The following is a 27,171-nucleotide window of genomic DNA, read 5'->3' on the forward strand; positions in this document are numbered from 1 at the left end:
GCACCAGGTTGTTGTGGCTGCACCAAGACACCAGACGTTCAACCTCCCTCCTGTAGGCAGACTCGTCCCCGTCCGAGATGAGCCCAATGACGGTGGTGTCGTCTGCGAACTTGATTAGCTTGACAGACTGGTGGGTGGAGGTGCAGCAGTTGGTGTACAGGGAGAAGAGCAGAGGAGAAAGAACACAGCCCTGAGGGGAGCCGGTGCTGATGGTCCGGGAGTCCGAGACATTCTTTCCCAGCCTCACGTGCTGCTTCCTGTCCGTCAGGAAGTCAGTGATCCACCGGCAGATGGGATCAGGCACATTCATCTGGGAAAGCTTGCCTCGGAGATGGTCTGGAAGGATGGTGTTGAAGGCAGAGCTGAAGTCCACAAACAGGATCCTGGCGTAGGTTCCTGGGGAGTCCAGATGCTGCAGGATGAAGTGTAGGGCCATGTTGATGGCGTCGTCTACAGACCTGTTGGCTCTATATGCAAACTGCAGGGGGTCCAGGAGGGGGGCCGTGAGGGTCTTGAGATGGGAGAGAACCAGGCGCTCAAATGACTTCATGACCACAGATGTCAGAGCCACGGGTCTGTAGTCATTTAGTCCAGTGATCCTAGGTTTCTTGGGGACAGGGATTATGGTAGAGGACTTGAAGCAGGCAGGCACATGACATGCCTGCAGTGAGGAGTTGAAGATGCCAGAAAACACTGGGGCCAGCTCGTTTGCACAGTGTCTGAGGGTGGCAGGAGACACACCGTCTGGGCCGGGAGCTTTCCGAGCATTCAGACTCCTAAACTGCTTCCTCACATCTGCTTCATGAATATGAAGAGTTGTGGTCGGAGGAGGTGGTGTGAAATCCTCTTTTGTGTGGGGTGAGGGGGCGGGTGTTGCAGGTGAACAGTTTGAAGGTGGTGATGGCTCTATGGAGGGGGGAGAGGTGGGGGAATGAGTGTCCAAAGTGCCTCTATTGTTGGGGTCGTTGAAGGTGTGAAGGCTGCCTGATGGCTCGTCAAAACGGCAGTAGAAGTTGTTAAGGGTGTTGGCTAAGAGCAAGTCATCAGTGGAGTGGAGTGGGGGGTTTTAGGCCAATCAGCCAATCAGAAGAAAGTTAAAGTAAGGATCCATTGAATGGTTGTACTAAATTCCAGTATAACATAAGGATTATAATATACTCTAGCAAAGGAAAATTAAAAAAAAAAGTTTAAAATTAGCTTTAGAGGCTGCCTTTAAATTAAAATATAAAATAATACAATCTACAGAAGTGGGATGGATTATCCTGCTTATATTTTGAGGAAAAATTTCTTCCTGTAGAGCAGGTAGGCGATGAGCAGCCACAGTGCAGTCCCCCACAGGCTTTGAAAGAGCCACTCCCAGTGGCTCTGCTGGAAGCGCATTTCCCAGCTGAAAGGGAAGTAGAAGCCCAGGAGAGAGTGGCCAACATACACAAAGATGGAGTTCATCCCTGTGGAAGAGGGGTGGAAAAAAGACAAGTTATTGAACAGGATTTATACAATTTAAAGGATTTTTCCCTGCTTTCCATAATAGCTGAATGACTAAAGTTATGTGCAAAAAGTAAAGGCTTTATTGCAGGGATGCTTTCCAAAAAGCTTTCCAAATGAGCTAATCAGTTTAAACTCTTCTCTGGGAGTCTGGCCAATAATGCAAAAAAATTACTGGAAGAAAAGAGTGAGGACCACAAGTCCAAAACCTAGACTATAATCCCTACAAAGGCTTTCAGGACATTTGTTATATTAGGCTGAAAAATGTTTGTCTTTGCATAATCAGCTAATGAGTTGCCAAACACAATTGTCATTGTAGTCAATATTTTAAACTACGTTCCAGCGTTTGTGAGGTTTTTATTCCAACCAAAGCACATACACCTTTGTAAAGCAGCCTGTCAGTACAAGAAGAAACATACCTGGGTATATGAATGGCTGTCCACCCCACCAGCCCTTGATGTCGACGACAAAGAACATGCCTCCCAGCAGCAGGAAAGACAAACAGCCCATACACATGATATAGGACAACGACCTGAAGAAACAGACCATCGACAACACTTTACTACAACAGCAACATTTTACTTGGCACATTTGGGCATCACTAAAATCTGAGCAGAATGGTGTGAAGAACAGTGTAAACACACTCAGTCCATCAATCCTCTGCTGCAGATAAATAACACCCAGAGTCTGTCCTACAAACAGTGAGGCAGTTTGCTGGACTTGTCTATAGCATCAGCATATGGACCCTTGGCATGTGCCTCATGGAGCTGTGCCAGCTAACCACGTCTCTGTCTGTTCCTAAGTGCAAGAATGCATGATGAAATATTATCGCATGTAAAATGGCTCCTTTCTAGAGCCTCCCTGCATTTATTTTTTATTTCTTTATCTCAGCTGAAGTCGAGCCAAAAACGACTCTTAGCTTGGAGTTAATTACTTTTAGACATCCCGGCAAGGACTTGTACCCAGGAGCTCAATAACCTGTGCATGATGAACTGCCTATAAAAGCCAGGTAGGTAATGGCAAGTGATGCCCCATGTGGAACATCATGAGGAATTTGCTTACACATCACAGATGAAATGGCGTTCTTCCTGCTACAACATTTGAATGATTCACATCACATATAAAGGGAAATGTGGGAGTGGAAACAAATGCACGAGTCATAAAGTAACCGATGTGTGAGGTGGTAACTGTGTCACATTTCATGCAAAATCATTACAAACATTTACCAAAGTGCTGTGCCTTGTTTTTCTAAAAAGGCTTCTAATAGTTTGGGAGCAGTTAAGACTGCGCTGTGGTTATACAGTTACATTTCCCAGAGTCTGAGCTCTTTCCATCACACAGAGGTGGTAAAACAGTGAGTGAGTGCTTCTGGGGGAGGATGAAGCATTCTTTATTTCGCTGGCCGTAAGGAAGAGTGATCATGTTGGGAGGATGTATAACGGCAACACCTCACACTCCCAACAGCCCGGGTGATTATTTACAGCCGTAGCTGTCGTTAGAGGTAAGTAAACGCGTGTTTTAGCAGCCTTGATTTGTGTCTGTTGGAAATCCCATCCTTTCTTTTTTTGTGAGGAAAAGTGGCTGGATTTAGAGGGTCAGGAAGCACTTACCAAAGGTTTTTATTGACAGGTATAAATCCTCCGTCTCGCGTGCACTTAGAAAGGATGGCTGCGGAGATTCCCTGAGGGTGGAAATGAAACAGATTTCAAATCGATGGAGGGCGATAAAGCAATCTGTATTGGGCTGCTAAAACGTGAGGCAACAGTATCAAGCAGAGTCCACCAGATAAACCGACAATCAGAGAGTTACGTGGACATGGTCCATTAACTTATACACACACACAAAACACTAGACAGGACTGCAAACACACCAAAACAATGAGCTGAAAAACATTAAAATGTGGGTTTGTCACTACAGTAAAACACCACCGAGAGGCATCTACAAAGTCCAACACACTGAGGCCCAACTGACTCCATGTTCATATTTACTCATGATCTGCTCAACTCTACATCAGTAAGCACTTTCATAGTCTTAACTATCCCCCACCCTCCCTGTATGATTTAGATACATGAAGAAAGATTTTGTGCTGCACAGAGAAACCCAGGACAGCAGATCAGGATCCAAACATGCTCGTTAGGTGGATATCCATCATGTGTATAGATGACAGAATCGATGGTGTGGAAATAGCCTAGCTGGGGCTGGATTGAGTCTCCAGGCTATCCAGGCAGCAGGATGTGGGATGGGGCTGGTATGTGGGGCAATCGCTCAATTTCAATCTCTCACTTCTGGAGCCTGATCGTTGGACTTTAATTAACAGGGGCTGCTGTTTATTATGAGGAAGACACATGGCTGCCTGTGAATATCAGCCTGCCACAGAGATCACAAAACAATAAACCATGGCCTGATGTTTACTGTATCCACACTTTCTGTTTTTCCTGTGCTTAACGCCGACCCAGTTGTCGGGTGTGTGCAGTAATAAGTTTTCTCCTCCTCTGAGGAAACCTGCTAATGTTAAGAGCACATGTCTGAAACAAAAGGCAGCTCGGCTCTGCTTCCTGCCTCCCCCTTTGAGCCGAAATCTTATTAGAAAAGTCAATATCAAGAGCAGGCCAATCGCTAAAACTAATTTTGCTTTCTGTGTTGGTAAGACATACAACCAAAAATAGACTTAACCACTGAGATTAAAAAAGTCAAATCAAATATACACGTGCAGAAACGGTGAAACAAATATATGCTGCGCTGATTCTTTATTCCCGTGTCTGTTCCTAAAATCAATAACGATGGTCTGCTCTCACTGCCAGCCGATGCAATGTGAGAAAATCTATTCTATTGCATTTTTCTATCTCAGCTAACCAGGATTTAAGCTACTCTGTCGAGCCACATCTAAATACTGTAAGATCCAGAATATCGCACCTCCAACACTGTAATCTTGAGTAGCATCCGCAGCATCTATCAGCTGGTAAACAATGAGATACAGTGGAAAAAACATTAAAGCCTAATGTTTATTTATGACAGCATGAGCTACTTTGTCACTGTGCGCCGCTGGGAGAAGCTAAATGGATCTAATTTATGTCACCTCCCTCCAGCCACTCATCACACAATGATAGTCAATAAGATTCAACACCTGGAGACATAATGGAGCTTTGTCCTTTAAGAAGTGAGGTTAATGACGTTAAATTCTCGCAACAGAATTTCAATTGATTCTCACATATACGAGCAGGACTCTGTCACTGAGTTTCTTCCTACTGTCCTTTTGGAAAATACTGTCTGGATGGAAAAACGCTGCTGTTACAGACCTTTAAAACTTCACTGAGATATTGTTTTGGACATATTAGACTACAAAAATAAACAGATTTGACTTGAAAAACCTTATGACATAGTAGTAAATAAAATAAACAATTTCTTTAACACCAGAACCTTCAACGCTGTTTCAACTCATGTGTCAAATAAGTAAATAAACGTCTTGCAGTCATACACGTAACACTCTGAAGGAACCTGATACCCAAAGCTGGACAGAAAAGGCACCCAAATATACTGGAACTACAGAACTTCAGACAAGTCTTTCCCTGCTTCTGTGTGTTTTTTCTTTCGCTGCACAGATTTTCCGTCCTGCGCAGCTTGATTTCAAAGGCCGTGCGATGCAGCCAGCTCTTCCAGCTCTATCATCGCTCCAGGTCACAGAGCTGCCGGTTCAGGATGTCTGCCTCCACAGCACGCAGGCTCCTCCTAACCCCGTTTCACAAATGAGCTATATCTCTGGAGCATCACGCTGCACGTACATAAAAACAGTGGCAAGCACAGTTCAGCGGAGACTAGCCTTCCTACGTGTCTGTCTGTCAGTCTTGCTAGAGCAGACTAGCAGCCTCCTGTCACAGGTTTAGAAATACAAAACAAGCCATCTCCTGTAACACTTGGCTTCTCCCTGGAGGACGCATTCCCCCTCTAAATGAAATGGAGGCCAGCCTGGCTCTTTTTGTGTTTTAAGACCACCCAGAATCTCAAACAAATATGACCTTAAAAGCTTTTCAGACAGGCATTACCTTTTTATCCTAGGTTTGAATGCACTTTAATAATTCCTTTCTTAAATCTGCCATGTTTGGTTTGCTTATTGAGACCTCGCTTGCAGCTTCCTAAACTGATCATACTCTTAGAGTAGATGCTTTTATGCTTGCAGCAGACTGTAAGTAATATGCATAACTCTTCCAATCCAAAACCACATGTAAAGCACAGAGAGGCAACGAGACGCAGCGTGTATTCCCCCGAGGGTCCGGATACCCATGTCTGCCCGGAAACACAGCCACACATGGATGTTGTTTAATTGTACTGAGATCACACACATGTCCTCTGCTAAGTCCTGCTAATGAATGACTTCAGCAAGCTACAGTATGACTAATACCCAAGAGGCTGGAAAACACGTTGCAGAATTTACCTGCAAGGTGAAGTGAAACACTGAGACCATAAAAGTGCTCGGCTCTGAGTGAATCACAGGAGCAGGACAGTTATTGGGTGTCTTGGTTTTAAATTAACAACTGACTTTATATTCATTTCCTACAGCAGCTCTGCTTAAAACCTCCACGTACCAGGATGAGGGTCCACACTAGGAATCGGCACAGGATGTGGATATTCATCTTTTTGTAGAAAATTATAATTTTCCCCGCCTGTGAAAGAAAGAGGCAGAAATAAGTACAGACCCCACAGCCTATTCACTCATCTCTTTAATGAGAAATACCACATAAACACCAACACCCGGTGTGTCCGCGTACTTGCCCTTGGGTAACCAAATAGGCCTGGGATGTGGCTGTCGAAGCCACGTCCCTGACATGGCGGTCACGTTTCTCCTATCCCATGGAGCCAGATGTGGGGTGTTAGTCATCCGCACCCTCTGATTAATTTGGTGATGATGAATATGTTTCAGCTGTGAACATTAGCATGGACCAACACAGAGGAAGCCAGCGGACACCTGGCGTGTCGTCTAAGACTCGCTGACTGAAGGGCTCAGAGCAAACCGCCCACGGGGAATTGAGCAATGTGGTCACTTTTTCATGTTACCTTCCCACAACCCAAATGGTTATAAGTGCCACTGTCACCATCTGAGACGCAGGTCTGAAGAACAAAAAGGGCCTTCCTACTTTCTAACAGCATTTTGTCATTAAAGTAGGGCAGCTGTGCATTTACAGTGAGACAGGAAAACATCTGTCACATAATCTTTACTGTAGTCACACTGTAGGTTTATATTAACATATTAACACTGAAGAGCATCACTGTCTGCACAATGAAGCCATTAAAACTTTCAGTCTAATCAAGTCAAACTGAGTATTTTAAAGTCACATCTTCAGAAGGTTCTGATCATTTCCTATCTCTAAGATATTTTCAGCCTGCTTTTTGTTTTTGACAGGAAAGTTTTGTGTTCAGTTGAATTCAATTAAACTTTATTAAAATAGTGCCAAATCACAACAACAGTTGTCTAAAGTGCTTTATATTGTAAGGCAAAGACCATATAATAATACAGAAAAAACTCCAACCATCAGACAACCCCCTGTGAGCAAGCACTTGGTGACTGTGGGAAGGAAAAACTCCCGTTTGACAGGAAGAAATATCAGGCAGAACCACAATCAGGTAGATGGAGCCATAAACCACTAGTTGTGGGTTTATAAGACCTTTTTGAATAAGTGGGCTTATTATTATTATTGCAGTATTTTGTTGTGTACTTCTAATGTTTTATAAACCTGCAGAGACTCTAAAATGTACAGTTTCTATTCAGGATCAAGTCCAGTGGAGGCAAATAAAACTTTAAGGTTTTTTTGCAATGCATTTTGAAAACACAAAACATACATATATTTTTTAGGCTCGAAATCAATTCATGGCAACTATTTTCTCAGTTAACAGTACAGTGGTGCAGTGGTTAGCATTGTCATCTCACAGCAAAGAGATTCTGGGTTTGAAGCCGCAAGCCAGCCGGAGTCTTTCTGTGTGGACTGTACAGATTCTCCCAGCGACTGCATTGGCTCTCTCCAGGTAATCGAGCTTTCTCAAGCAGCCCAAAGACACACGTTAGGTTAACTAGAGATTCTAACTTGGTGTAAATATGAATGCCAGCAGTTCACTGTCTCTACATATTAGCCCTGTGATACTGGGTTACGGGTTACAACCTGAACAGGATGCCAGTCTACCAGCTGGGCTGGACTCCAGCAACCACATGACCATGAGGGTTGTCCACATTAAAGAGGACTGGGACATTTAGCTTGTTAATTTTGCAGAAATGAGCTTCCTCCAAAGGGTGGCTGGCCTCTCCCTTAGAGATAGGGTGAGAAGTTCGGCCATCCGGGAGGGGCTCAGAGTAGAGCCGCTGCTGCTCCACATCGAAAGGAGCCAGCTGAGGTGGTTCGGGCATCTGACAAGGATGCCCCCTGGGCGCCTCCTGGGTGAGGTGTTCCAGGCATGTCCCACCGGGACGAGGCCCCGGGGCAGACCCAGGACACGCTGGAGAGATTATATCTCTCGGCTGGCCTGGGAACGCCTTGGTGTTCCCCCGGATAAGCTGGAGGAGGTGGCTGGGGAGAGGGAGGTCTGGGCCTCTTTGCTTAGGCTGCTGCCCCCGCGACCCGGCCTCGGATAAAGCGGATGAAGATGAATGGATGGATGGATTTTGCAGAGTTTAAAAGCTGATTTAAACAATTTAACCAAAGCTATGTATGGCATAGGTAATTTTACCTAAATGAATAGTGAACAAATACAGATTTGGCATAAAAAACATATGAGTGGATCTGTCCTGCACTGTATCAACAGTTCAGGCTAGTGGTGGTGCTGTTATCAGGTGTCGGAAATATTTTTGGCACACTCAGTACCCACTGAGCATTCTTCTTCACAGCCAACCTGAGTATTGTTGCCAATCAGTCCATCGCTTTGTGACCACAGTGTACATATCACCTGGTGGGTACACGCAGCATATTATAAAGCTCAAATCATCTCTTAGGTGGTCACTACAGTCATCAGGTCTCTATTCAATACAGAACCTTTGGGATGTGGTGGATTGGACAATTGTCAAGATCTGCCTATGCAGGTCACTAAAAATGCAGACACTTGGACTAAACTTGGCAGAAGCAAGCCATTTATTAAGGCTGCGCAAAAAAATACAAAGGCAGGACTAAGACTTTTTTTTTTTTGCCACTCATGCCACTCACTGCATCGTACAGGAGAAACTTAGATCTTACCTGCATCCCTAGAAATCCAATGACAATGGAGTTGATGGTACTCAGAACCCCCTCTGGGTCAAAGGGCTGTGTGGTGCGATACATTTCCTGGAAAAAGCAAAACAAAACCATGCAGTTTATAATTTCACCTACATTGGTTTATAGCAGAAGCATTGTATTGCAATATGTGATGAACATTCCTACTTTGCACGTGGGGTATCTGTACATGTTATCACCAAACATCCACCTATCGATGTATCCCGCTGCACCTCCCGTGCAGTTTGGGTAAAGCCCGTTATCGCCAATTCCACCGGCTCCTAAATACCCTCTGTTATCAAACAAGAACATAATTATTGTAGCTGTAGTTATTACAAAAAAACAATGTTTAATGAAGTGTTTTGTGTTTATATGAAAACACAATACCCAGATGCAGCAGAGAACGCTCGGTGTTCTAATACCAAAGGTGATTTTAATATTCTTAAACCCTGTATAGCAGTTGTGTCTCAAGCCACCACACATTCACGTTCAAGGAAGAAAAAACCCAAAACTCAATCAGATGAAAAGACACAGAAGGACTGAGAGTAAAAAGTGCTACAGCTTGAACCCACAGTACTGTAAACGTGATGTCATGCAGGGTCACAGAGAAGGAAAAAACAAAACAAAAGACAAAAAGCAGAAGACACAGAGCGAGGAAGATGGATCCTCTGCCTCCGCTCCTCTTATTGCACATGACAGACTGAGATTGGCTAATTAGGCTCTCTGAAGCATCCACCACGGGCCCATAAATCACAACGGTTCATAACACCTGCAACACAAGGTGCACACTCACACTGTTGCAGCACAAACAGGCCCAACTGGAGATTATCTCAGCTTCGACACATAGGAAATTTATGCTTTTAGCTTAAGTGTACGATGCATTAGTGAGGAGATTTGACCTGAAATGCTATATGACAGTGGGAGTCATGTCCAGACTTACGTGGGGCAGTTGGGAACAGGCATGAGGAAAGTTAAGCACAGCCACAAAGTCTCCAGCAGGATGATGATCAGCCACTGCGGCCAGTAAAGGAGAATATCCTGGACCGGGTTCCACCCGTTATACTGCATCATACATAAAGCACATAATATTTTTGTTTTTAGGTCCAAAACTGTTTCGCATTTAGGTATTTTTTTAGCATTAAACTAAGTTTTGGGATAGATTGGTCCACTTGAATACACAACAAATTCATAATTACTAAACATTTTTAACTCTTCTTGGAGCTTTAGAGATGTCTGTCTGTTAATCTGGACGAATATCTGAGCTCCGCACGTAACGAATGGATGGAACTTGTTGAACTGTTCAACAAAGACTTCCACTGCACTGAACTCACAGGTCCATCGACTCTTTGACTTGTTATTCGTGTGCTTTTTCAGGTTAGACTCCTTTAATTTTTTCTCTTGTGTGTAATGACTGAAATAACTGAACTTGACAGAACTGCTCACCGCAGTCAGTGGGATTTCTTTCTGGCCCCAGAAAGTCTGCAGGAGAGACAGAACAAAGTAGGTGAAGCCCAGACGCTGCAGCACTCCTGGGATCCTCAGCCAGGACCAGGACACTAGAGCACAGTGAAGAACACACAGCATGAACGCTCACTGTGGCACCTTAATACTGACAGACAGTGATTTAAATAACATATGAACTTATAATTCACAAAAAGCACGCATATTAAGTCATTTCTGTAGACACAAGAAATCAAGAATTTTCCCAATTATCCCGACGCCACTATTACTACAACTACTTCTGATAGCAAGTTGATGTACGGCATAAAGGCTGGAGAGAGCTCATGTCAGCCTTCAGGATACGAACATGTCAAGAAAGAGGGTAGCTAATCAAACATTCATCAACAGTTATCTCTCGGTCTCACCAAATTGGGAAGGATAGGACTTGCTGCTGCTGGAGAGAGATTGATGGTAATCTACACATTAGCTAATTGAAAACCTCTTTGCCACGCAAAGTGCCGTAAAAACAATATGATCCCAATCATTGATCCGGACAAATCAAATAAGAGGCGGAAATCTTTTCTTTCGCAGGAAAAGGGGAAGCTCTTACTAATGACACTTTAGTTAAAGATATATGTTACACACCCCTGCAGAGATAATTGACTGTGTCTGTCGCCTGATAAAATTATCACGTCCTACAGGAATGTGCAAAAGTATTGAGCCATTGTTCATTCCTCTATACATATAAGGCAAAAATAGAGTTTGATGTGACAATTTTGACGAGATCGAAAGTCAATATATTTTTTCTACACAGCCTGAACTGTCTTAGGAAAGCTTTCTTCAGATAGTTTTCAGGAGTAGTTCTCCAGGTTTCTTGAAGGACAGTTAAAGCTTTTCTTTGGATGTTGGCTGCCTTTTGTTCTGTTCTCTGTAAAGATGATCCCACACCGCTTCAGTCACGTTGAGGTCTGGGCTCTATGGAGACCTATCCTTGACTAATTGTGTTTCACTGCGTTTTTCTATCCAGGTATCATTTTGCTGATTGTGCTGAGTTGTGTTTGTCATCATTTCCATGCTGAAAAAATGAAGCTGTTGTTAACCAGATATTTTCCAGATGATACTGCATTGTGGATCAAAATCTGATGGTACTTTCCTGCATTCGTAATGTTATCAATTTTGCTAAGATACCCAACAGCACTGGCTGAAATGCAGGCCCAAACCATGACTGAGCCTCCACCGTGTTTAACAGAAGGCTGCTAACAGTCACCGTCGCAGCGCTCTCCTCACACAAATGGGAAGAAATTATGTGTTTCTGTGACAAGTTACAGAACAAAGTAACAAAGATTAAAGATTCGGTTCTTTAATTGTTTGTTAAAGAGCGTAACAAACAAGCATCCCTGGAAATGGTTAGGCACAAGGACTAGACTGAAAATGAGTGAAAAAGCAGTCAATTGTATTGATGACAATACACTATCAGCCTTTAGTGGCTCAGTGGTAACATTAACATGACAGTCTGGCACCCTGGAAGAAAATATAAAGAAATCTAGGATGGTTCAAATCTTTTGCACAGTATTAGAATAAATAATTAAGAATCAAATAGCAGAAAAGAGCAAAATGGGAAAATTTCATGTTTAATAAGAATTATCATTTTAAGTTGAATCCATTTACACAAGAGTTTGAAAGTAAGCTGCAGCAGACTGTAACACAGTTTTTCTCCCACATTTATGCATTTTCTTTGTGTTTGTGTGTAACGGACACCTTTTTTGACGTTCAATACTATTTAACTGAAGCTGTCTGCTTCCAATCTATGAGCACTTTCAGTGATAGATAGACAATATTATAATATGTTGGTAGTCAGCAAAACTGAAAAAGCCACTAAAAAAGTAGGGCAGCCAGAACTTTTCAAAACGACTGGTTTTTTGTGTTCGAACGTCCTCTTAAGGCAACTCGGTGGCAGGGGTTTGAATGAATCAACTCTCACGCCTCACGCATCTCATCCAAATCATATTTTGTATAGTAAGTTTGTATTTATTTCGAGAATAAAGTAACTACATTTCAAGGTTTTTAATATGAATCTGCTTTGACCACTTTTTGGGACATCTAACCACGGTAGGGTTTTTGAAATTACTCCTATTTGATGTCAAAGGTTAATACCTCCTTTTCTCTCTTCTGACATTGAAAAGCATTTAACATATTGAGTTAATGTGACTCCATTCTCTTATTAGATCAAGCTCTGCGACTGAGCTGCAGAGGACGTCCTTGGAGACAGAGGGCAAAGCTGCAGTTTATGGTAAAAGTCAGTGTGCTGTTGTGACCAGCTCCAGCAGCAGAGTCTACAGCAGCTGCGTGGAGCTGACGGCTGTAACACTATCTGTTTGTAATTGTCCATTACCACAGCGGTTGTTTTTGCTCTATCTGCCTCTGTTAAACGTCCCCTGGTGCTGGATTTTGAGACTGCACACACAACAACAATATTTTTGTTAACCCAGTTAAGCAGACATCCACCCAGGAAAGTCCATTAGCACCACAGATAGCTAATGTGTGAAGGGCGCCCTTTGCATCCCAGGTGGATGGGGGATTTTCAGCATTATTCCTCTCCTTTAACCCTGACCCAGCCATGAAGTTTGGCTTTTATCTCAAATCAGGAGATCAACCCACTTAACATCTCTGTCGCAGACCAACAAACAAAGAAATTTACTTGACTGTAAAAAAAAAAAGTAGCTATCACATTTGAAAAGCTAAACTCATCATTTCAGTTTCACCTAAAAAAATGAATTCAGCAGCTACTGGTTGCAGTGACGAATGAAATATCTAGTTACGACATCTGTGTCAAAAGTATTTGATGTTGCTCAATTTACAGGAAATGCACTTTGCCTTCAAGCTTGCACATGAGCGGGTATATTACCACACAGAAATCCTTGTCCCCACCTGTGCTAATAAACTTGCTTTGCTGTATGCGAACATATTACTACATGAGCTGGAGTCTGCGTAGTGTAACTGACCTGAAAAAGTACATATCGATCGATAGATCGATAGATACACACATATGAGGATTTAGTTTGACTGAGAATCAGAATACACAATGTGCACCTACGTGGTCCGTCTTTGGGAGAGTAGTTGAGAAAGCAGAAGCCGAGCAGCAAGAGGACGACTGTTCTCCAGGTGATTTTTCGTAGCAGCTGCAGGCGGCTAACTCCTCTCCTCTGCATGGAACTGAAAGCCAAAGCCACTGAGGTCCCAATTACAAACACAAACCTGGAAGACATAACAGGATTATGCCATTCAAACCCACATATGAACTGTACAAACAAGAAAAGTAGTAAAAGACGTTAAATAGGTCAGGCCCCTTGTGCCAAACCTACCATGGCATGACAAGATCCGCCACAGTTAGACCTGCAACAATTTCAGAAGCATAAAATCAATTAATACCAACAGACCAACACACACTTGATCTCATCAGAGAGTTTAAAGTTCTTGCCCTTCCATACACACAAAGACAACAAGATGAATTAAAAACAATGCTCCGTCCTTAAAGCGCTGCTTCTGTCATTAACTTTCCATTTTGAAGAGGCGTGATTAATAAATATTTACACTCCTGTGACAGCAGCAGTCCTGCAGCCAGGCGAAGATTAATCAATCCAGCTCTGAAATCAATGCACCTCTGTACATGTGGCAAAAAAAGCTATTACAAAGTTAAAATTGTGAACACCCATAAACAATTACAGGAATTTTCGAGAAAAAATTGAAACTGAAATTAAAACAAAAAAAAGAAAGTTTATAAGAATATTTACTTTTTCTTGTTTTAAATACTTTTTCAACCAAAATCTCTACTTCAACCAAGATGCCTTGCTTAAGAGTACCTCAATACTGGCTATCATAACATTGGAGTGTTACTCATTCCTTCCTCCTCCCTCATCTTCTTCCAGCTGTCATTTAAATCCTCCTCCTCTCCTCCCTGATCATTAACAAGAATAAACATCTATGGATCATGGTGTTGATTTTGCTTGTATGAGAAATGACACCCTGTGTTTTTCTTAACTACATTCATCATAATTAGTGACAACGCGTCAGAAAACTCTGCTAACACTATGGGGAGGATTTCGCCGCTGAAGATCAGGCGATTGCTGCATCATCGTTGTGTGCAGGGAGTAAGGTGCGGGCTGTAGGGTACAAGCAACTGATTTAGTTTTCCCTTATGTCAATTCACGTGCATCATGTACTTAACCGTTCCAAGGTGCGTGCTGAAAGAACCAGTAGCCTCCACCACCATAGTTCACAAACACCATCACAGTCAGGGAAAACCTATAAAGACAATACAAGTCGATATCCAGGAAAGAACAAATGAAGAAAATGTGTGAGTGAGGCTGAAAAACTGTCAATAAAAATATATTATTCAAGTGCAATCCTTGATTATAATTAAAAATTAACTTCTGAATTAAAGTTAAAGAGAACACAAGAGGGGCTTTTATTCAGTCTCCCTCCAAATGCAAGGTAATGCAATCTAAGCATTATGAATCACTCAGGAAATGAACGCTTGTCCTCTGGATCTCCTCAAGCAGGAGTGCTGACTAAAGACTTTGCATCTAATATATGATACACTTTATACTTTAGCACTGGCCGAGTCTGCTGAAACACAGCGCACGTGATGGAGTGCTTCACTGAATCATACACTGGAGGGAAAAAGGTGTTTGCGTTGCATGCCAGAAAATGGGCGGTGGGCCACTACACAACACAAACTTGCACGGTAATGCAATGATCTGGGCCAGGCTGAATCTTTTCACCATCTGTAATACGTGAATTTATGTTTTCGTGCGTAATCAAAAAGAGTAATAAAATCATAAAGGGGGGGGGGGTCGTAACAACATTACGACAACCTTTAAGAAACAGCCTGCCTGATAAGGTGCACTGTATCTACCTCTGCCTCCTCTTGTTTTTCTGCCTAGATTCAATTAAGAGCTGCACTGAAGCCATTACTGCTCTTTTAGCCCCAACCTGCTGATACAAGATTTTAATCGGTCACTATCATCTCAAAAGGGCTATTAAAGCAGAGTAAACCCTGCTGCATGTGTCCATGTTCTCTTCCTCTCTCTCTCTCTCACACACACACACACACACACACACACACACGCACACAAGCTATCGTGTAAATTTTGATGAACGCATCCATTAGTTGTCATGGCAACAAAGACAAAGGTTAAATCGCCAGCCAGATGAGACCCTGTGAAAATTGCAGTAATATCCCAGATTATTGGCCATACTTATAATTAAAATTCCCCGCTGTCCGATTGGAAATGAGACCCCCATCACTTTACATATGCCACACATCTGTGACAATACAGGCTGCTAATTATGATGAGTGCTCAATTAACATAATGTACACTAAGGAACTCTTTGTTTTCTGTTGGATCAAAGTTAATAAGGTGCAGGTTGACACAGCAGGCATTTTCTTTTTTTTTTTGGTTCCTAATCAAGTTTAGGTTGTTAATATGCCTTTGAAGCTCTGCAGTGAACATTTGCCACTTTAGTAATAGACTTAATTCCTTTCTGGGAATGAGCAGGAATGATTTATAGCTAACAGATTACAGAGAGACCTGTCTGTTGCAGCACTGACAGCCAGTTATGACTCACTGATAGACACTTATGGACGTCTTTGATTTGAATCATTGTACATGCATTACCAATTAGAGTATCAGCTTAGTACTTTCCCCCCATTGCTAATGGATAGCTGCAGTCTATCCCTGCACAGTGTTGAGTTACCCACTGTACTGGCCATATCAAGTACACGGACACCCAATCTAGTCATAATAAATTACAACTACAGTTGAAAAGCCAAGGTTCTATTTTTTTGTGGCCAAACATCAGAGCGTATCTGAAACCCAATATGTAGGAAAACTTGGATCTCAGTCAAAATAAGGCACAGAAAGAGTCAGCCACCTGCTGTTAAATGCGGCTCACAGTTCTTGGTTTTGCTGTAATAGTTGTTTCGTCAGTTGTATGCTGCTGCTAACTACTGACAGTGCGATTTTCAACGGTGACGAAACTGGTGAAAGGCTTTTAGCAATGTGGCACAAGATTAAAATCCAAATCCTTTTAGAAAAATTAACGTGCGACCATACGCCACAGTTCTCTGTATATCATGTCAGGAGAGCCCGAGCAATGATCAGAAAAACCTTTCAGCTGGGAAGAAAAGCTGTTTGGCTTCAGAAATGTCTCAGCATTTATGGCAGATGACTGATGTGTCTGTTCTCTGTAGAAAGCTGTTACTTATCCGGGGGTAGGGATCATAAGTCATGGGTCTGAGGAGGCGCACACAGCGTTAATCTTTAGAGCTGAGTCACAGTTTGATTAAGTGTGACGCCAGGTAGGAGCGTTTCCGGTATTACCATTCAGGACGTACGCACCTGTAACCCCGGAGTGACATTTCAGCTAACGAGATTGAGGAGGACTGAGGCAGGAAGTGGAAATGAAGGGAAATAAAACTGAAATGTATCCTCCCCCTGAACTCATACAGATTCTGAAAATGCACTCAAGCGCTTGAGCTCCCAAACTAAATAACAGCATGTTGTATTTTCAGCCCGCCACATATGCTCGGTGATTTTCAGCTGGCTCCTCGTCCAAAAGGAAGCCACAGATGGAGAAGATGCCAATTGTCTGCTGGATGCTGCCTGTGTGCTGCTGGATTTCCTCTCGCTCTTCAGTTTGGCAGGAGCTCTATTGCTGGGTGGATGTGTGCTGATATGTTGACTGTATTATTACATCAATTATTTGGCGAGGGGGAGGTCAAAGCCACACCAGCATCCTGTTTCCAGAGAGGCGTGCTTTGTGTCTAGCCCTAGGCCACAATTAAGGCGAGCAGGGAGCCCAGATTCAATCACATGCATCACTCCTGTCCAACAGAAACACACTGTTCCAAACCCAACACACACTGCTATCAGAAACCATGCCCAAAGCTATACCGCCTGATAACAAAAGCTTGAAGGAGCATGTGGCCAGACTGTGACCCCTGTAATTATTCATTATGTCAGGCCTGTAGATCTTTATGATGCCTCAAACTTCTCTAAAAAGAATTAACATGTGAACGAGCTCCATGTGGTGATAGAGCGATAAACACGAATGACTGTTGAAGGTGAACATACCCTCGGAAAGTATCCAGGGAGAGCAGACGTGTTGGTTTAGCTTTAACAGCACCGTGTGCAGTTTCACTAGCATGTGATTCTTCCTGGAGAAAAAACAGCAGGGAGACAAAATAATGTCAACACTCACTGGGATAAAACACCAGTGTGGGTTACTTAAGGGGATTTGACAATTACCAGTGCTTTAAGCTCCATTCATTGTTGCACTTTTAGGGTTAAGGTCGCTTAAGCAGATATTTAAACCCCAAATCAAACTTACATATTTTTCATATCTAGATAGTTTTCTAATCAGCAAAAAAAAAAATCAATAAAGGAAGAAGAAGAAACACTTTTGACATCTAACAAATCATAAAGTTTGATAACACAAATGTTCCAAAAACATGAAGCACAACACTGAGTTATTCTTAAGCAGCTTAATGCTCTGCTTTATTAACTAGGTGCTGCTGTCTGTCTTTGCTTGCTGGCCAGTTAATGTAAAGTGGGCTCATTTCTTTAGATTTTACTTGGGAAATGGGAAAACGGGGGCAGAGTTTTGTTGACCTGTGATAAAATACATGGAAATACAATACATGAGGGATAAACTGCACTATTCCTAACAAGCTTTAAAGTCAGTATTTGGTACGGTCACCATCATGCTGAAAATTCATTTTCTACATTGATACTTGCATCAGTTTTTACAAGATCCTCAACATCACCGACTGAAATGCAACCTCAAAACATGACACAACCTCCACCTTGTTTTACAGATGGTTATAGATAATCATCTCTGCTGAACTCCTCCAAATATATAAAAAATAAATAAAAACCATGGATTCATCTTTCCATAAGACTTGATGTCCTACCGCAGTATTTTCTCCTTGTTTCACTTTCTTAAGAATTTTCTTAAGAACATGACAGTTTATGTATGTAGCCTTTCAGGCCTGTGACTTCTTCTTTTTTCCAGTTTCTTTACATTTTTAGGGACATCCTGCAGACCGTGCCAAGATGTGCCATGTTTCCAGCTAAAAGCTGTTTGGGAATTTACCTCGTCAGTGTAAAAATTCTATTTTATGTCATGTGTTTTTGTGACAGGTTGAAAAAACCTGGATAACTTTTGCTCAAGAGCACTTTTAAAACATTGCAAAAACGTCTGGCTCCTTGGAAGCAAAATATAAAGAACTAAGTGGAGACTTTTGCACACTGTACATAAAATGGCAACACATTTGGCTTTTTATTTGTAGGTAGCAACAGGTAGCAAACTTGTTTAAAAATACTGATAAAGTCAAAGGTTCACTGCTTCCTCATTCACAACTCCTCAAAATTCTCTCCGCCCCGCGTCTTCCCCCCCCTCTCACTGTGTGAAAGGCAACATTTCGATGACTCTGGCCTGTTGCCCTCTCAGTTGGATTAGCCTGGCGTGCTGGCCTCCATGCAGCATTTTAAAGAGCCAGAGCAGGAAGACACCCGCGCTAATATGTCGTGATGGATTTGCGTGCCATCCAGACAACATATGGAAGCCAGAGACATTTTGCTTGAAAGAATGAGAGGAGCTATTCATGTTCACTGAAAATACATGGCAGCTCTTGCCATGAAGCCCGATGATTGGACGGATACAACACTGTATCGTTTTCTATGTAAGTCTGCTGTGTAACTGGCTCTGCTAACATTTATATCAATCACTCCATTAGTGTCTCCCAAACGGCTTGATGACTGGAGCCTCAGAGCAATTTTAGAATGCATCTCGGGCTGCATAGCCGGCCAATGATAATGGTGCAGTTTAACTGCTGGATCAAACAATATTTGATTACCAGAAAAAGGTTTCTACATGAAAGAGATTGTGTAGTTACTTTATATTTTGTATTTCAAGAACAGTAGCAAAGATTTACTGTATATTTAAAAAATAATTTGCTTTTTAATTTAAACTCATAATGGACATACTTTGAGCTGTTTATGACTTATTTAATCAAAATATAATCTCATCTGACATAAAAAAAAATCCAATGTAATATATTTATTAGAAGCAGCATTTAACTTACATTCTCTTCTGAATGCTGTGGGCCTTGGCAGCAAATAGTCTTTATAAATTTTGATGTACAACGCCTCCTGGAAAAAGAAAAACTTTAGGCTGCCCGGTTCTGATGGAAAAGCAATCAGTGCAGGATTCTTGCAGATGATGTAAAAAACACACATGTACCTGCAGATGTAGGGTATCACAACGAATAACAGAGCGATTACAGCCAGCAGGAGTGCTGCCACCAAAATAGCTGGAAAAATAAGTAAAAGGAAATCATTCTGTACCATTCTCTGTCCATGTCAGAAACTTTATACACTACATCTCTATCAGACCAGGATCTGAGTGGGGATAAAGGGGATGACTGCCAGTCCAAACTGTCTGCTATACTAGCCTGTGGGCTCCCCTGTGGCTGTCTTTCAGTCAACCAATGTCAAAGGGGATCCCTCAAGTGACAAACAAGAACCTAATGAAAAAGTCTTGGTTGAGCCGCCGAGGAGTAATCACTGCGGGTAATCTAACCCTGCAGGCATGTGAAAATGAAAATGTAAGGCTGTGCTGGAACAAGGATGAGAAAACAATGACTTTGCCAGACTGCCGGAGGGCAGCACAGATAGGAGCAGGGTCAACTTGAGGTTTACAGTGCAAGAGGGCACAAACACTGTAGCGAAGATGGATTTTGTTTGCCCCCCCCAAAAAAGGAATAGAGCTCTGAAAGCCACCGATTTGCAAACAAAGGGAGATATTTTACACCTGTAGTACTGATTATAAAACTACCTAGGCTTTATGAAATCTCCACATGGTCTTCTTTCGTCAAAGCACAGGAGAGCAGAGTACACGCAGTGGAAGAACAAACAAAAAGATGCCATTTTAAGCCGAGCTGAATCCACACAAGGACATCCACTCTGAACAAAGAGCGGTCACTTAATCTCCTCGGAAAAGTCATGGCATCTCTGGTGTCCATTCATAAAAACACCACAAAGCTCTCAGCGCATGAACCACATTAGAGCTCAGCCACAGACATGCTCGCTCCATCAGTAACCGTTGGTATAAATAGAAAATGAATGGTAGACACTGAAACAACTGAATTAATTTGAGTTCATTGATGTATAAAAGTCGAACAAAGACTTAATAGGAGTCGATCCTGTAGATTTCCTTGTAAGAATTAAGGGCTCTGCAGGTGACTTGTGGTCTGTGGTGTGATACAGAATACACTACTAACACGATTAAAGGGTGCATTTGATAGCAGCTTCACAGAAACATATGCTTAAAGAAATGATCTCATGCTGCTCTGTGGCCAATCAATCTCAGACACTGAAGTAAACTTTTAAAATTCCCTAGCAGAGCACCTCATACCTTTCTTGAGCTGCTGACCAGACCGTTACTTAAGGTGAACAATTCCTATGGGGAGTTTGTATAATCACCGGTCTGTGGAGCTAATGGAAGATCATCATACTGTGAGAGGTGCAGTCACACTGACCATAACAGATAATGGCTACTTGGCCTTAAAAGTCTGATCTACAACATAATCTGCAATATTGTTAAGTAGTGTGTGCATTATGGAGAGAGGCGCTTTCAAAATCCCATTACGCCCTAATCCTTCCACACTCCCTAATGTATTACCCACAATGCTCTACGAGCCAGAAGCAGGCCTTCAAAACAAGCAGAAAAGCTTTTCTTTTATCCCTTTTCAAGAAAGCGAGTCTGATCTGATCAATACACATCATGTCCCAAGAGATGGATGAGAACTGCTGCTCAGTGGATGTGGACAAAAGCAGTGATTCTCCTCTTTGCTGACTCAATTAATGGGATCAAAGGCTTGGCTGGAGTTTGCAGACAGGTACCTTTGCTGTCACTGCGCCCTCACAGCTGAATCCCAGCAGTGTCGGTCAGGGATTCAAAACATGGAAATTTGTCCTCATGTATTTTTCAGTAGTGCTGCGTACTTACGCAGATAGGCATTATTTGGTCTTCTATCCACAATGTGAGTGCAGCTGCGATTATTTGCATCTAGGGTGTAAATCCAAATAGAGTAGTGACCACCTTCCTCATACGTTTGACTCCATCTGCATGGAAAAACAGTGAAATAGTCACAAAGTCTTAAAAGCTCCTATTTGATGCCCGGTTAAACTGTTTTCTTTAAAAGCACATTGCTGCTCTCCTGCTGCAGTAGCACAACTATAAAGCTCAGGAGCACCACCTAGTGTCTGAAGGCTTAAAGTGCATGCCCCTGTCTTCTCACCGTCTCCAGTTTCAGGCCCCAAAAAAAACATCCCTGTGCAAGACTCGCTCATATTGATTCACTGTTGGGATGACATACTAGCTATCACTTGGAGTGTTTTTTTCAAACTGGGAAAAGTAAATCAATAGCAACACAGGCTGGTTAGAGACCTCAGCATTGATTTAAGAAGACCCAGCCCTTTGAAAGGACATAAAAAGCACAAAGGCTTTTCATGGTGCACCATCGCTTAGAGGTGGCCCCAAAATAGAAAGCTTTGCCCTCCTGTGTGGGATGTTCTGGGTGTTTATACATATTAGATCTGTCCTAACTGTTTAACATCCCAGCTGATTCTTCCCCAGGACATGTGGCTTTCAAGCTTTAATGAGCCCTTTTCATCAATATTGGAATGTCAGGTCTTATTAACCCCAAAACAGCCTGTGATCAATACACTGTGAGGTGGTTTAAGGGAGGGCATAACTCAGGTCCAGAAAATGGGTCAGGGTTACTCCTCCAACCCTGTAAATAATTTCACAGGCTGCTGATGCAATCATGTCACCACACTATATTATATCTTAAAACAAGAGCAATGCACTTTCACAGGCAAACAAGCAAACGAGAGACAACTTGCATCTAATTTGTTTTAAGTACCATCTTGAACAAATGTTTAACTTGTTACCTGCAAAAGGTTGCATTCCTGGTTTGTGATTCCACTTGTACTGTCAGAGTAAATTTGGTGCTGATTATTGCAGAAGCATTATTGTTGTTGGGTTTCACTGTGACCAAATGTTGGTACAAACACTGAAAAGCAAAACAAATAAATAATAATTAAATGGGCCTAGCATTAACTTAATAAAAATGAATAATTGTTTGTAAGTAAAAGACTAATTTGATTTAATGATTTAAAGGAATGTGCAAAAAGGGAAAAAATAGTACAATTCAGACAAGCTAGAAAGTCAATATTTAATCTTCCTTTAATCTTCAACACAGTCTGAACTTCTAGCTTCCTTGTAATTTCTTTAAGTAGTCTGTTGGAAGAGTTCTTGAGGCTTCCTGAAGGAAATTGAAAGCTCTTCTTTGTATGTTGGCTGCCTTTTGGTCTTTTCTCTGTCAAGATGATCCCACACTGCTTCAATAACGTTGAGGTCCGAGCTCTGAGGAGGCCAATCCACGACTGCTAGTTTTGCACCGTGTGGTTTTTCTATCCAGGTACGCTTTTACAGCGCTGACACTGTGTTGGGGATCATTGTCGTGCTGGAAAATGAAACTGTTGCCCATGCGATGCTTTCCACATGGTGCTGCATTGCGGATCAAAATTTGATGATTCTTTTTTGTGGTCATAATTCCATAAATTTTGACAAGACAACACTATCGACTGAAACGCAGGCTCAACTAGGATTTGGACAAAATTTGGATTCATCACTCAGTAAGACCTGTTTTTGTGTAATTTGGCATTCCTCAGCCTTTCCTCTGTTTCTTTTCTTGGATAATTTTTTCTAGACAGCCAGCCTTCCATTAAAACAATTTCTCATAAAACTCCTTCTTCTTCCTTTTCTGTCCCCCACTTGTCCAGTTTCCTTACACTTTTTAAGAACATGGAGCAATATGCCACGTTTCCAGCTAATAGCTCTGGGAATCACCTTGTTGATTTTTATGAGAGGATGCTATTAACAAAGTGCCTAAAGATTAAATTTAAAATTGATTCTTTGTCTGTCTTTGCCTGTGTAGACACAACACTGGTCCATCCCTTGAGTTAAGTGCCTTTTATATGCATGCATGATTCATAGGTCAGTGTTAAGTGGTTTAACAAACAAAACACATTCCTCTGGAATTGGTCAGGACTGAAAAAGAGTGAAAAAGCAGCCAGTGTCCAAAGAAAACTTCAGAAGGCCTGGAGAAATATTGCTCAAGAACACTTTAAAACATTGCAAGAAAAGTCTGGCTTCCTGGAAGCAAAATATAAAGAAATGACAGGTGGCTCAAAAACAGTTGCACAGTAAAATATAATTAAAGGTTGGATGGTAATATAATGTGCAGAGCAGTGAATTTACAAGCCAAGACGGCCTACGTATAAACAATAGGTCTCCTCATTGACAAACTAAGTTGGGAAACACCCAGTGATAATTCCTTTCCAAGACTGTATGGAGCAGAGGTGGGACCAAGTCATTGTTTTGCAAGTCTCAAGTAAGTCTCAAGTCAAGTCTCAAGTAATGTCAGGCAAGTCAGAGTCGAGTCTCAAGTCACTGGTGTAAAAGTCCGAGTCAAGTCACAAGTCTGAAACTTTGAATTTCAAGTCCTTTCGAGTCTTTAAAAAAAAAAAAAACGAAAAAATAATGTTGCAGTTATGCTAAATGTAAATATTAGACCATGTAATTTTAAAATCTGTGTTTTTCTCAACACATGACAAAATAGTGAACTTAGAAAATATACACAAATTGTGAAATTGCACCTCTTTAAAATGCAGCTCAATTAAACTTAGCTCCAAGAATAATTTTCACCGACAGTTCTGAGATAAGCTGCATGTTATTCTTGGATGCGGTTGTAGGACCAGCTTTAAAATCGCATGACAAAAATATCATACACATTAAAAAAAACTGTATCACCAACGTAGCCTGGACAACATTTGCTAGTTAGATGAAGTCAGCTATCTCATCTTAGCATATTTATATGCATATTTATAATTATACGCTTCTTGGAGTGAGTGCACACACTCATGAAGTTTAGTAACTTCCGGTCACTGCAACAAGCCCAGGTACAGTTGACCGACGGATGGGTGCAGGACCTTGAAATGCACCGTGTAGAACGAAAGACCATCGTACGTATCATAAGTTTACCAGTCTCACAAATCGTCTTCATAAATACACATTCCTTAACCGTTTATTAATAGGACCTTTGAGCTCAACGGTAATTAATTAGTAGTGGAAATAATTTCTGGTAGCGTTACAGAAATGTAGCAGTGACAACAATATTGTATGCTGTAATCACCGCGCGGATAGGAGGCGGCTGGCTTGACCGCGGCTCACAAATGACGGCTCACTTTACCGCAGTCTGTAATCGCACTGGGCAATTAGTGATACAAAAAACCTGTTTTATCCTGTGAATAAAAGTATATGTTTTTGTCAATGTACCATAATAACAGAAGCGAAACGCAATATTGTGTCAGGACAATTCACTATTTATGCACAATAAATAAAGGAGCATAGCGCGACAATTTCTGTTCAGCGCCAGACTTGCTTGTAACCTATATCACTAATTATGTTATGAAAATGACGTATTAACTACTAAAAAACACTGACCTTCGTGTAAATGCTTGGAGCAGACTAACCTGTGAGCTGGAGTGTTCTGGGACGTTATATTTGGTCTTTGAATGGCTGCAATCCAGGCCACCCGTCGCGTCTTTGTTACTTCGGAAACATGGCTCGAACAATTTCTCTTCAACGACGTAATCCGATAACAACCGATCTCTTTACCCGTCGGCTTCCCGTGGCTGTCATGCGACCGGCTATTGCAGTTAATAATACAACAGCTTCTTGACATTTTTGTGTTTCTTTTTATCGCTGTTTAACTGATTTTAATTGAAAGCCTGCGTGCGCTAGTACCGCTTGCCACGAGTTCCCAGAATCCTTTGCGGTTCTACCCGTGAATGACGTCACATTTTCAATCTCTATATAATATGCATGTTAAATTTTATATTTGGGGTAAAATATCAAGTCTTTTCAAGTAAACCGGTTCAAGTCCAATTCAAGTCCCAAGTCATTGGTGTAAAAGTCCAAGTCAAGTCACAAGTCTTAGAACATTTTTTCAAGTCAAGTCTAAAGTCATAAAATTAATGACTCGAGTCTGACTCGAGTCCAAGTCATGTGACTCGAGTCCACACCTCTGGTATGGAGTGAGTAATAGTGTTACGGTTTTACAGGGCAATCATAGAAAGCTTATTCAATATGAAATTACAGCATGGTTTAGTAATCTAACAATGCACTAAAAAAGCATGGCTGCAAATGAATTTTCAGAAATGAAAAAATACAAGTCCATACAGAGCCTGCCTAAGCAGGTACTTTACTTGTAACATCCTCTCGTCTCAGGATTCAAACATTTGACATGAGGAAGCATACTCAAGGTTCAAAGTTCAAAAGGTATCATATGTTCCAGCCTCCATTATGCTGCTGAACAGCAGTGTTAAATTATTCAAGGAACAGCACATACTTGGACTTTAAGCACTAAATTTTTCTTACTTTATGCTTGTCTTGTTTTTTCATACAGGTTTATCTGGTTTTACGTATATTCATATGTCTCGTGATGTTTTTATGATGTTCCCTTTACGTTTCCTGATGTCTTTAATAATTCATGGTTGCTTTTTCCAGCAGTAACTGTAGCGCTGTACCCACAGCACATTCCTCTCAGAGACAATCAAGCTCATTTTATAACAAAGGAGAGAAAATCACACATTTCCCTTATGTGAAATTTGACAACAACTTCACAGTGAATTACAATGTTTAACTTTACTGCATCTGTATGTTTGCTAAGATCAGTTTGCGTGACTATAAACTTTTTGAGGAACTGAAAGCGATTTTCCTGCTGATGCTGTGTCTTAATAAAACCACAGTGACGGTGGATATTCTTTACCTTGTAGCAGTAATCTGATGTGTAGGAAGCATGCACTTCTTCAGTCAGCTGGTTATGAAATATGAGCAAAGCCTGATCCATTTTCAGATGAGAGCCTGCATAGATTTAACACAGGCCTGATTTATTAGCTGAGAGTTCTCTTGGACATTATAAAGACAAGATGACAGAACATGGCATCTAATCACTATCACCACTGTGAGCGTGACACTGACTAAATTCCCATACTGACATGTCCATTTGTTGTAATTCAATTCAAACCAGAATTAAGGAGACCGAACAGTGACTTTCACAAGAAGATCAAAAGAGTATAGACAGTACAGTTTTTGCTGCTACTACCAGGACATTTGTGCACAGATGCCTTCACCAGAGCGATCCCCACCCTCCTCACCATTTTCGATTTGTCCTCCAATGCCGCTGGTAAAGAGGATTAACAAAGTTAGACTTGCATGTAGCAGTGTCCTGGACTCCATGTTTCTAGCCGTAACCAGCCTTGTCTACTGCTCATCTTTATAACTCTCACAATATAACCTGTGGTCAAAGGGCAGTATGCATACGTAATTGTTGGTTCCCTTTTCATGTGCTGTTTTGTGCTTACATTTAAGATCACATGTAATCATTGTCATGATTTGACATGAGGGATGCTAAGTAAAATCAGACTAATAATCAGTGAGTTTAAAACGGTCACAGGTATGTATCTGTGGCTCTGTATTAATGCCACAGTCAGCAGACACTCTCCGTTTCACCCCAGTCTAATGGTTTTGTTCTAAATCACAGCTAACTAAATGGCTTTAGCAGCGCTCTCATTTCCAGGTCCAGTCAGCTGTTAAATGCTGATCTCCTGTCACATCCTCTCCCTGTTTTCATTCCATTAACCACTTCATTTCTCTGAGCGCTCACAGTGACAGATGAGTTCACCGGGGCAATCTAACAAGAGCGGGTTGTTAACCTTTGGCATGAACTCTGGTAAGCTGAAGAGCCAACCTCCTTTTTAAATCTGATGTCAACTGGAGAAAAGACATTAATATCAGCAGGTAATTATTCTTAGGATTAAGTTCA

At 41.7% G+C, this 27,171-nt stretch overlaps 1 protein-coding gene across 1 annotated transcript; it reads right to left on the minus strand.

Annotated features, from left to right (window-relative positions):
• Nucleotides 1-1,261: 1,261 nt before the first annotated feature.
• On the minus strand, nt 1,262-26,633 carry LOC146561401 (heparan-alpha-glucosaminide N-acetyltransferase). The gene is made up of 18 exons (XM_085297468.1): nt 26,504-26,633; nt 26,116-26,210; nt 22,172-22,293; nt 21,225-21,340; nt 19,458-19,527; nt 19,300-19,366; nt 17,288-17,370; nt 14,377-14,453; nt 13,514-13,544; nt 13,246-13,406; nt 10,155-10,267; nt 9,652-9,773; nt 8,880-9,003; nt 8,697-8,783; nt 6,066-6,143; nt 3,096-3,166; nt 1,905-2,017; nt 1,262-1,448 (listed from the first exon to the last, which is right to left on the minus strand). Exons 1-18 carry the CDS (start codon nt 26,583-26,585, stop codon nt 1,267-1,269), a joined length of 1,794 nt encoding a protein of 597 aa, XP_085153594.1. The 5' UTR covers nt 26,586-26,633; the 3' UTR covers nt 1,262-1,266.
• Between the last annotated feature and the right edge of the window lie 538 nt (nt 26,634-27,171).

The sequence above is a fragment of the Mchenga conophoros genome, linkage group LG13 (genome assembly GCF_057382185.1).
Source record: "Mchenga conophoros isolate Kocher_MC1m ecotype Shallow Benthic linkage group LG13, M_conophoros_male_GT1.1, whole genome shotgun sequence".
NCBI classification, from domain to species: Eukaryota; Metazoa; Chordata; class Actinopteri; order Cichliformes; family Cichlidae; genus Mchenga; species Mchenga conophoros.

Coding starts and splice junctions, on each gene's coding strand:
- LOC146561401 (XM_085297468.1), bottom strand. CDS start 26,585: ATGGAGTCCAGGACACTGCTACATGCAAGTCTAACTTTGTTAATCCTC. Junction 19,367..19,457: donor GTGATACCCTACATCTGCAG/GTACATGTGTGT, acceptor TTCTTTTTCCAG/GAGGCGTTGTACATCAAAAT. Junction 2,018..3,095: donor CCTGTCAATAAAAACCTTTG/GTAAGTGCTTCC, acceptor CTGTTTCTTCAG/GTCGTTGTCCTATATCATGT.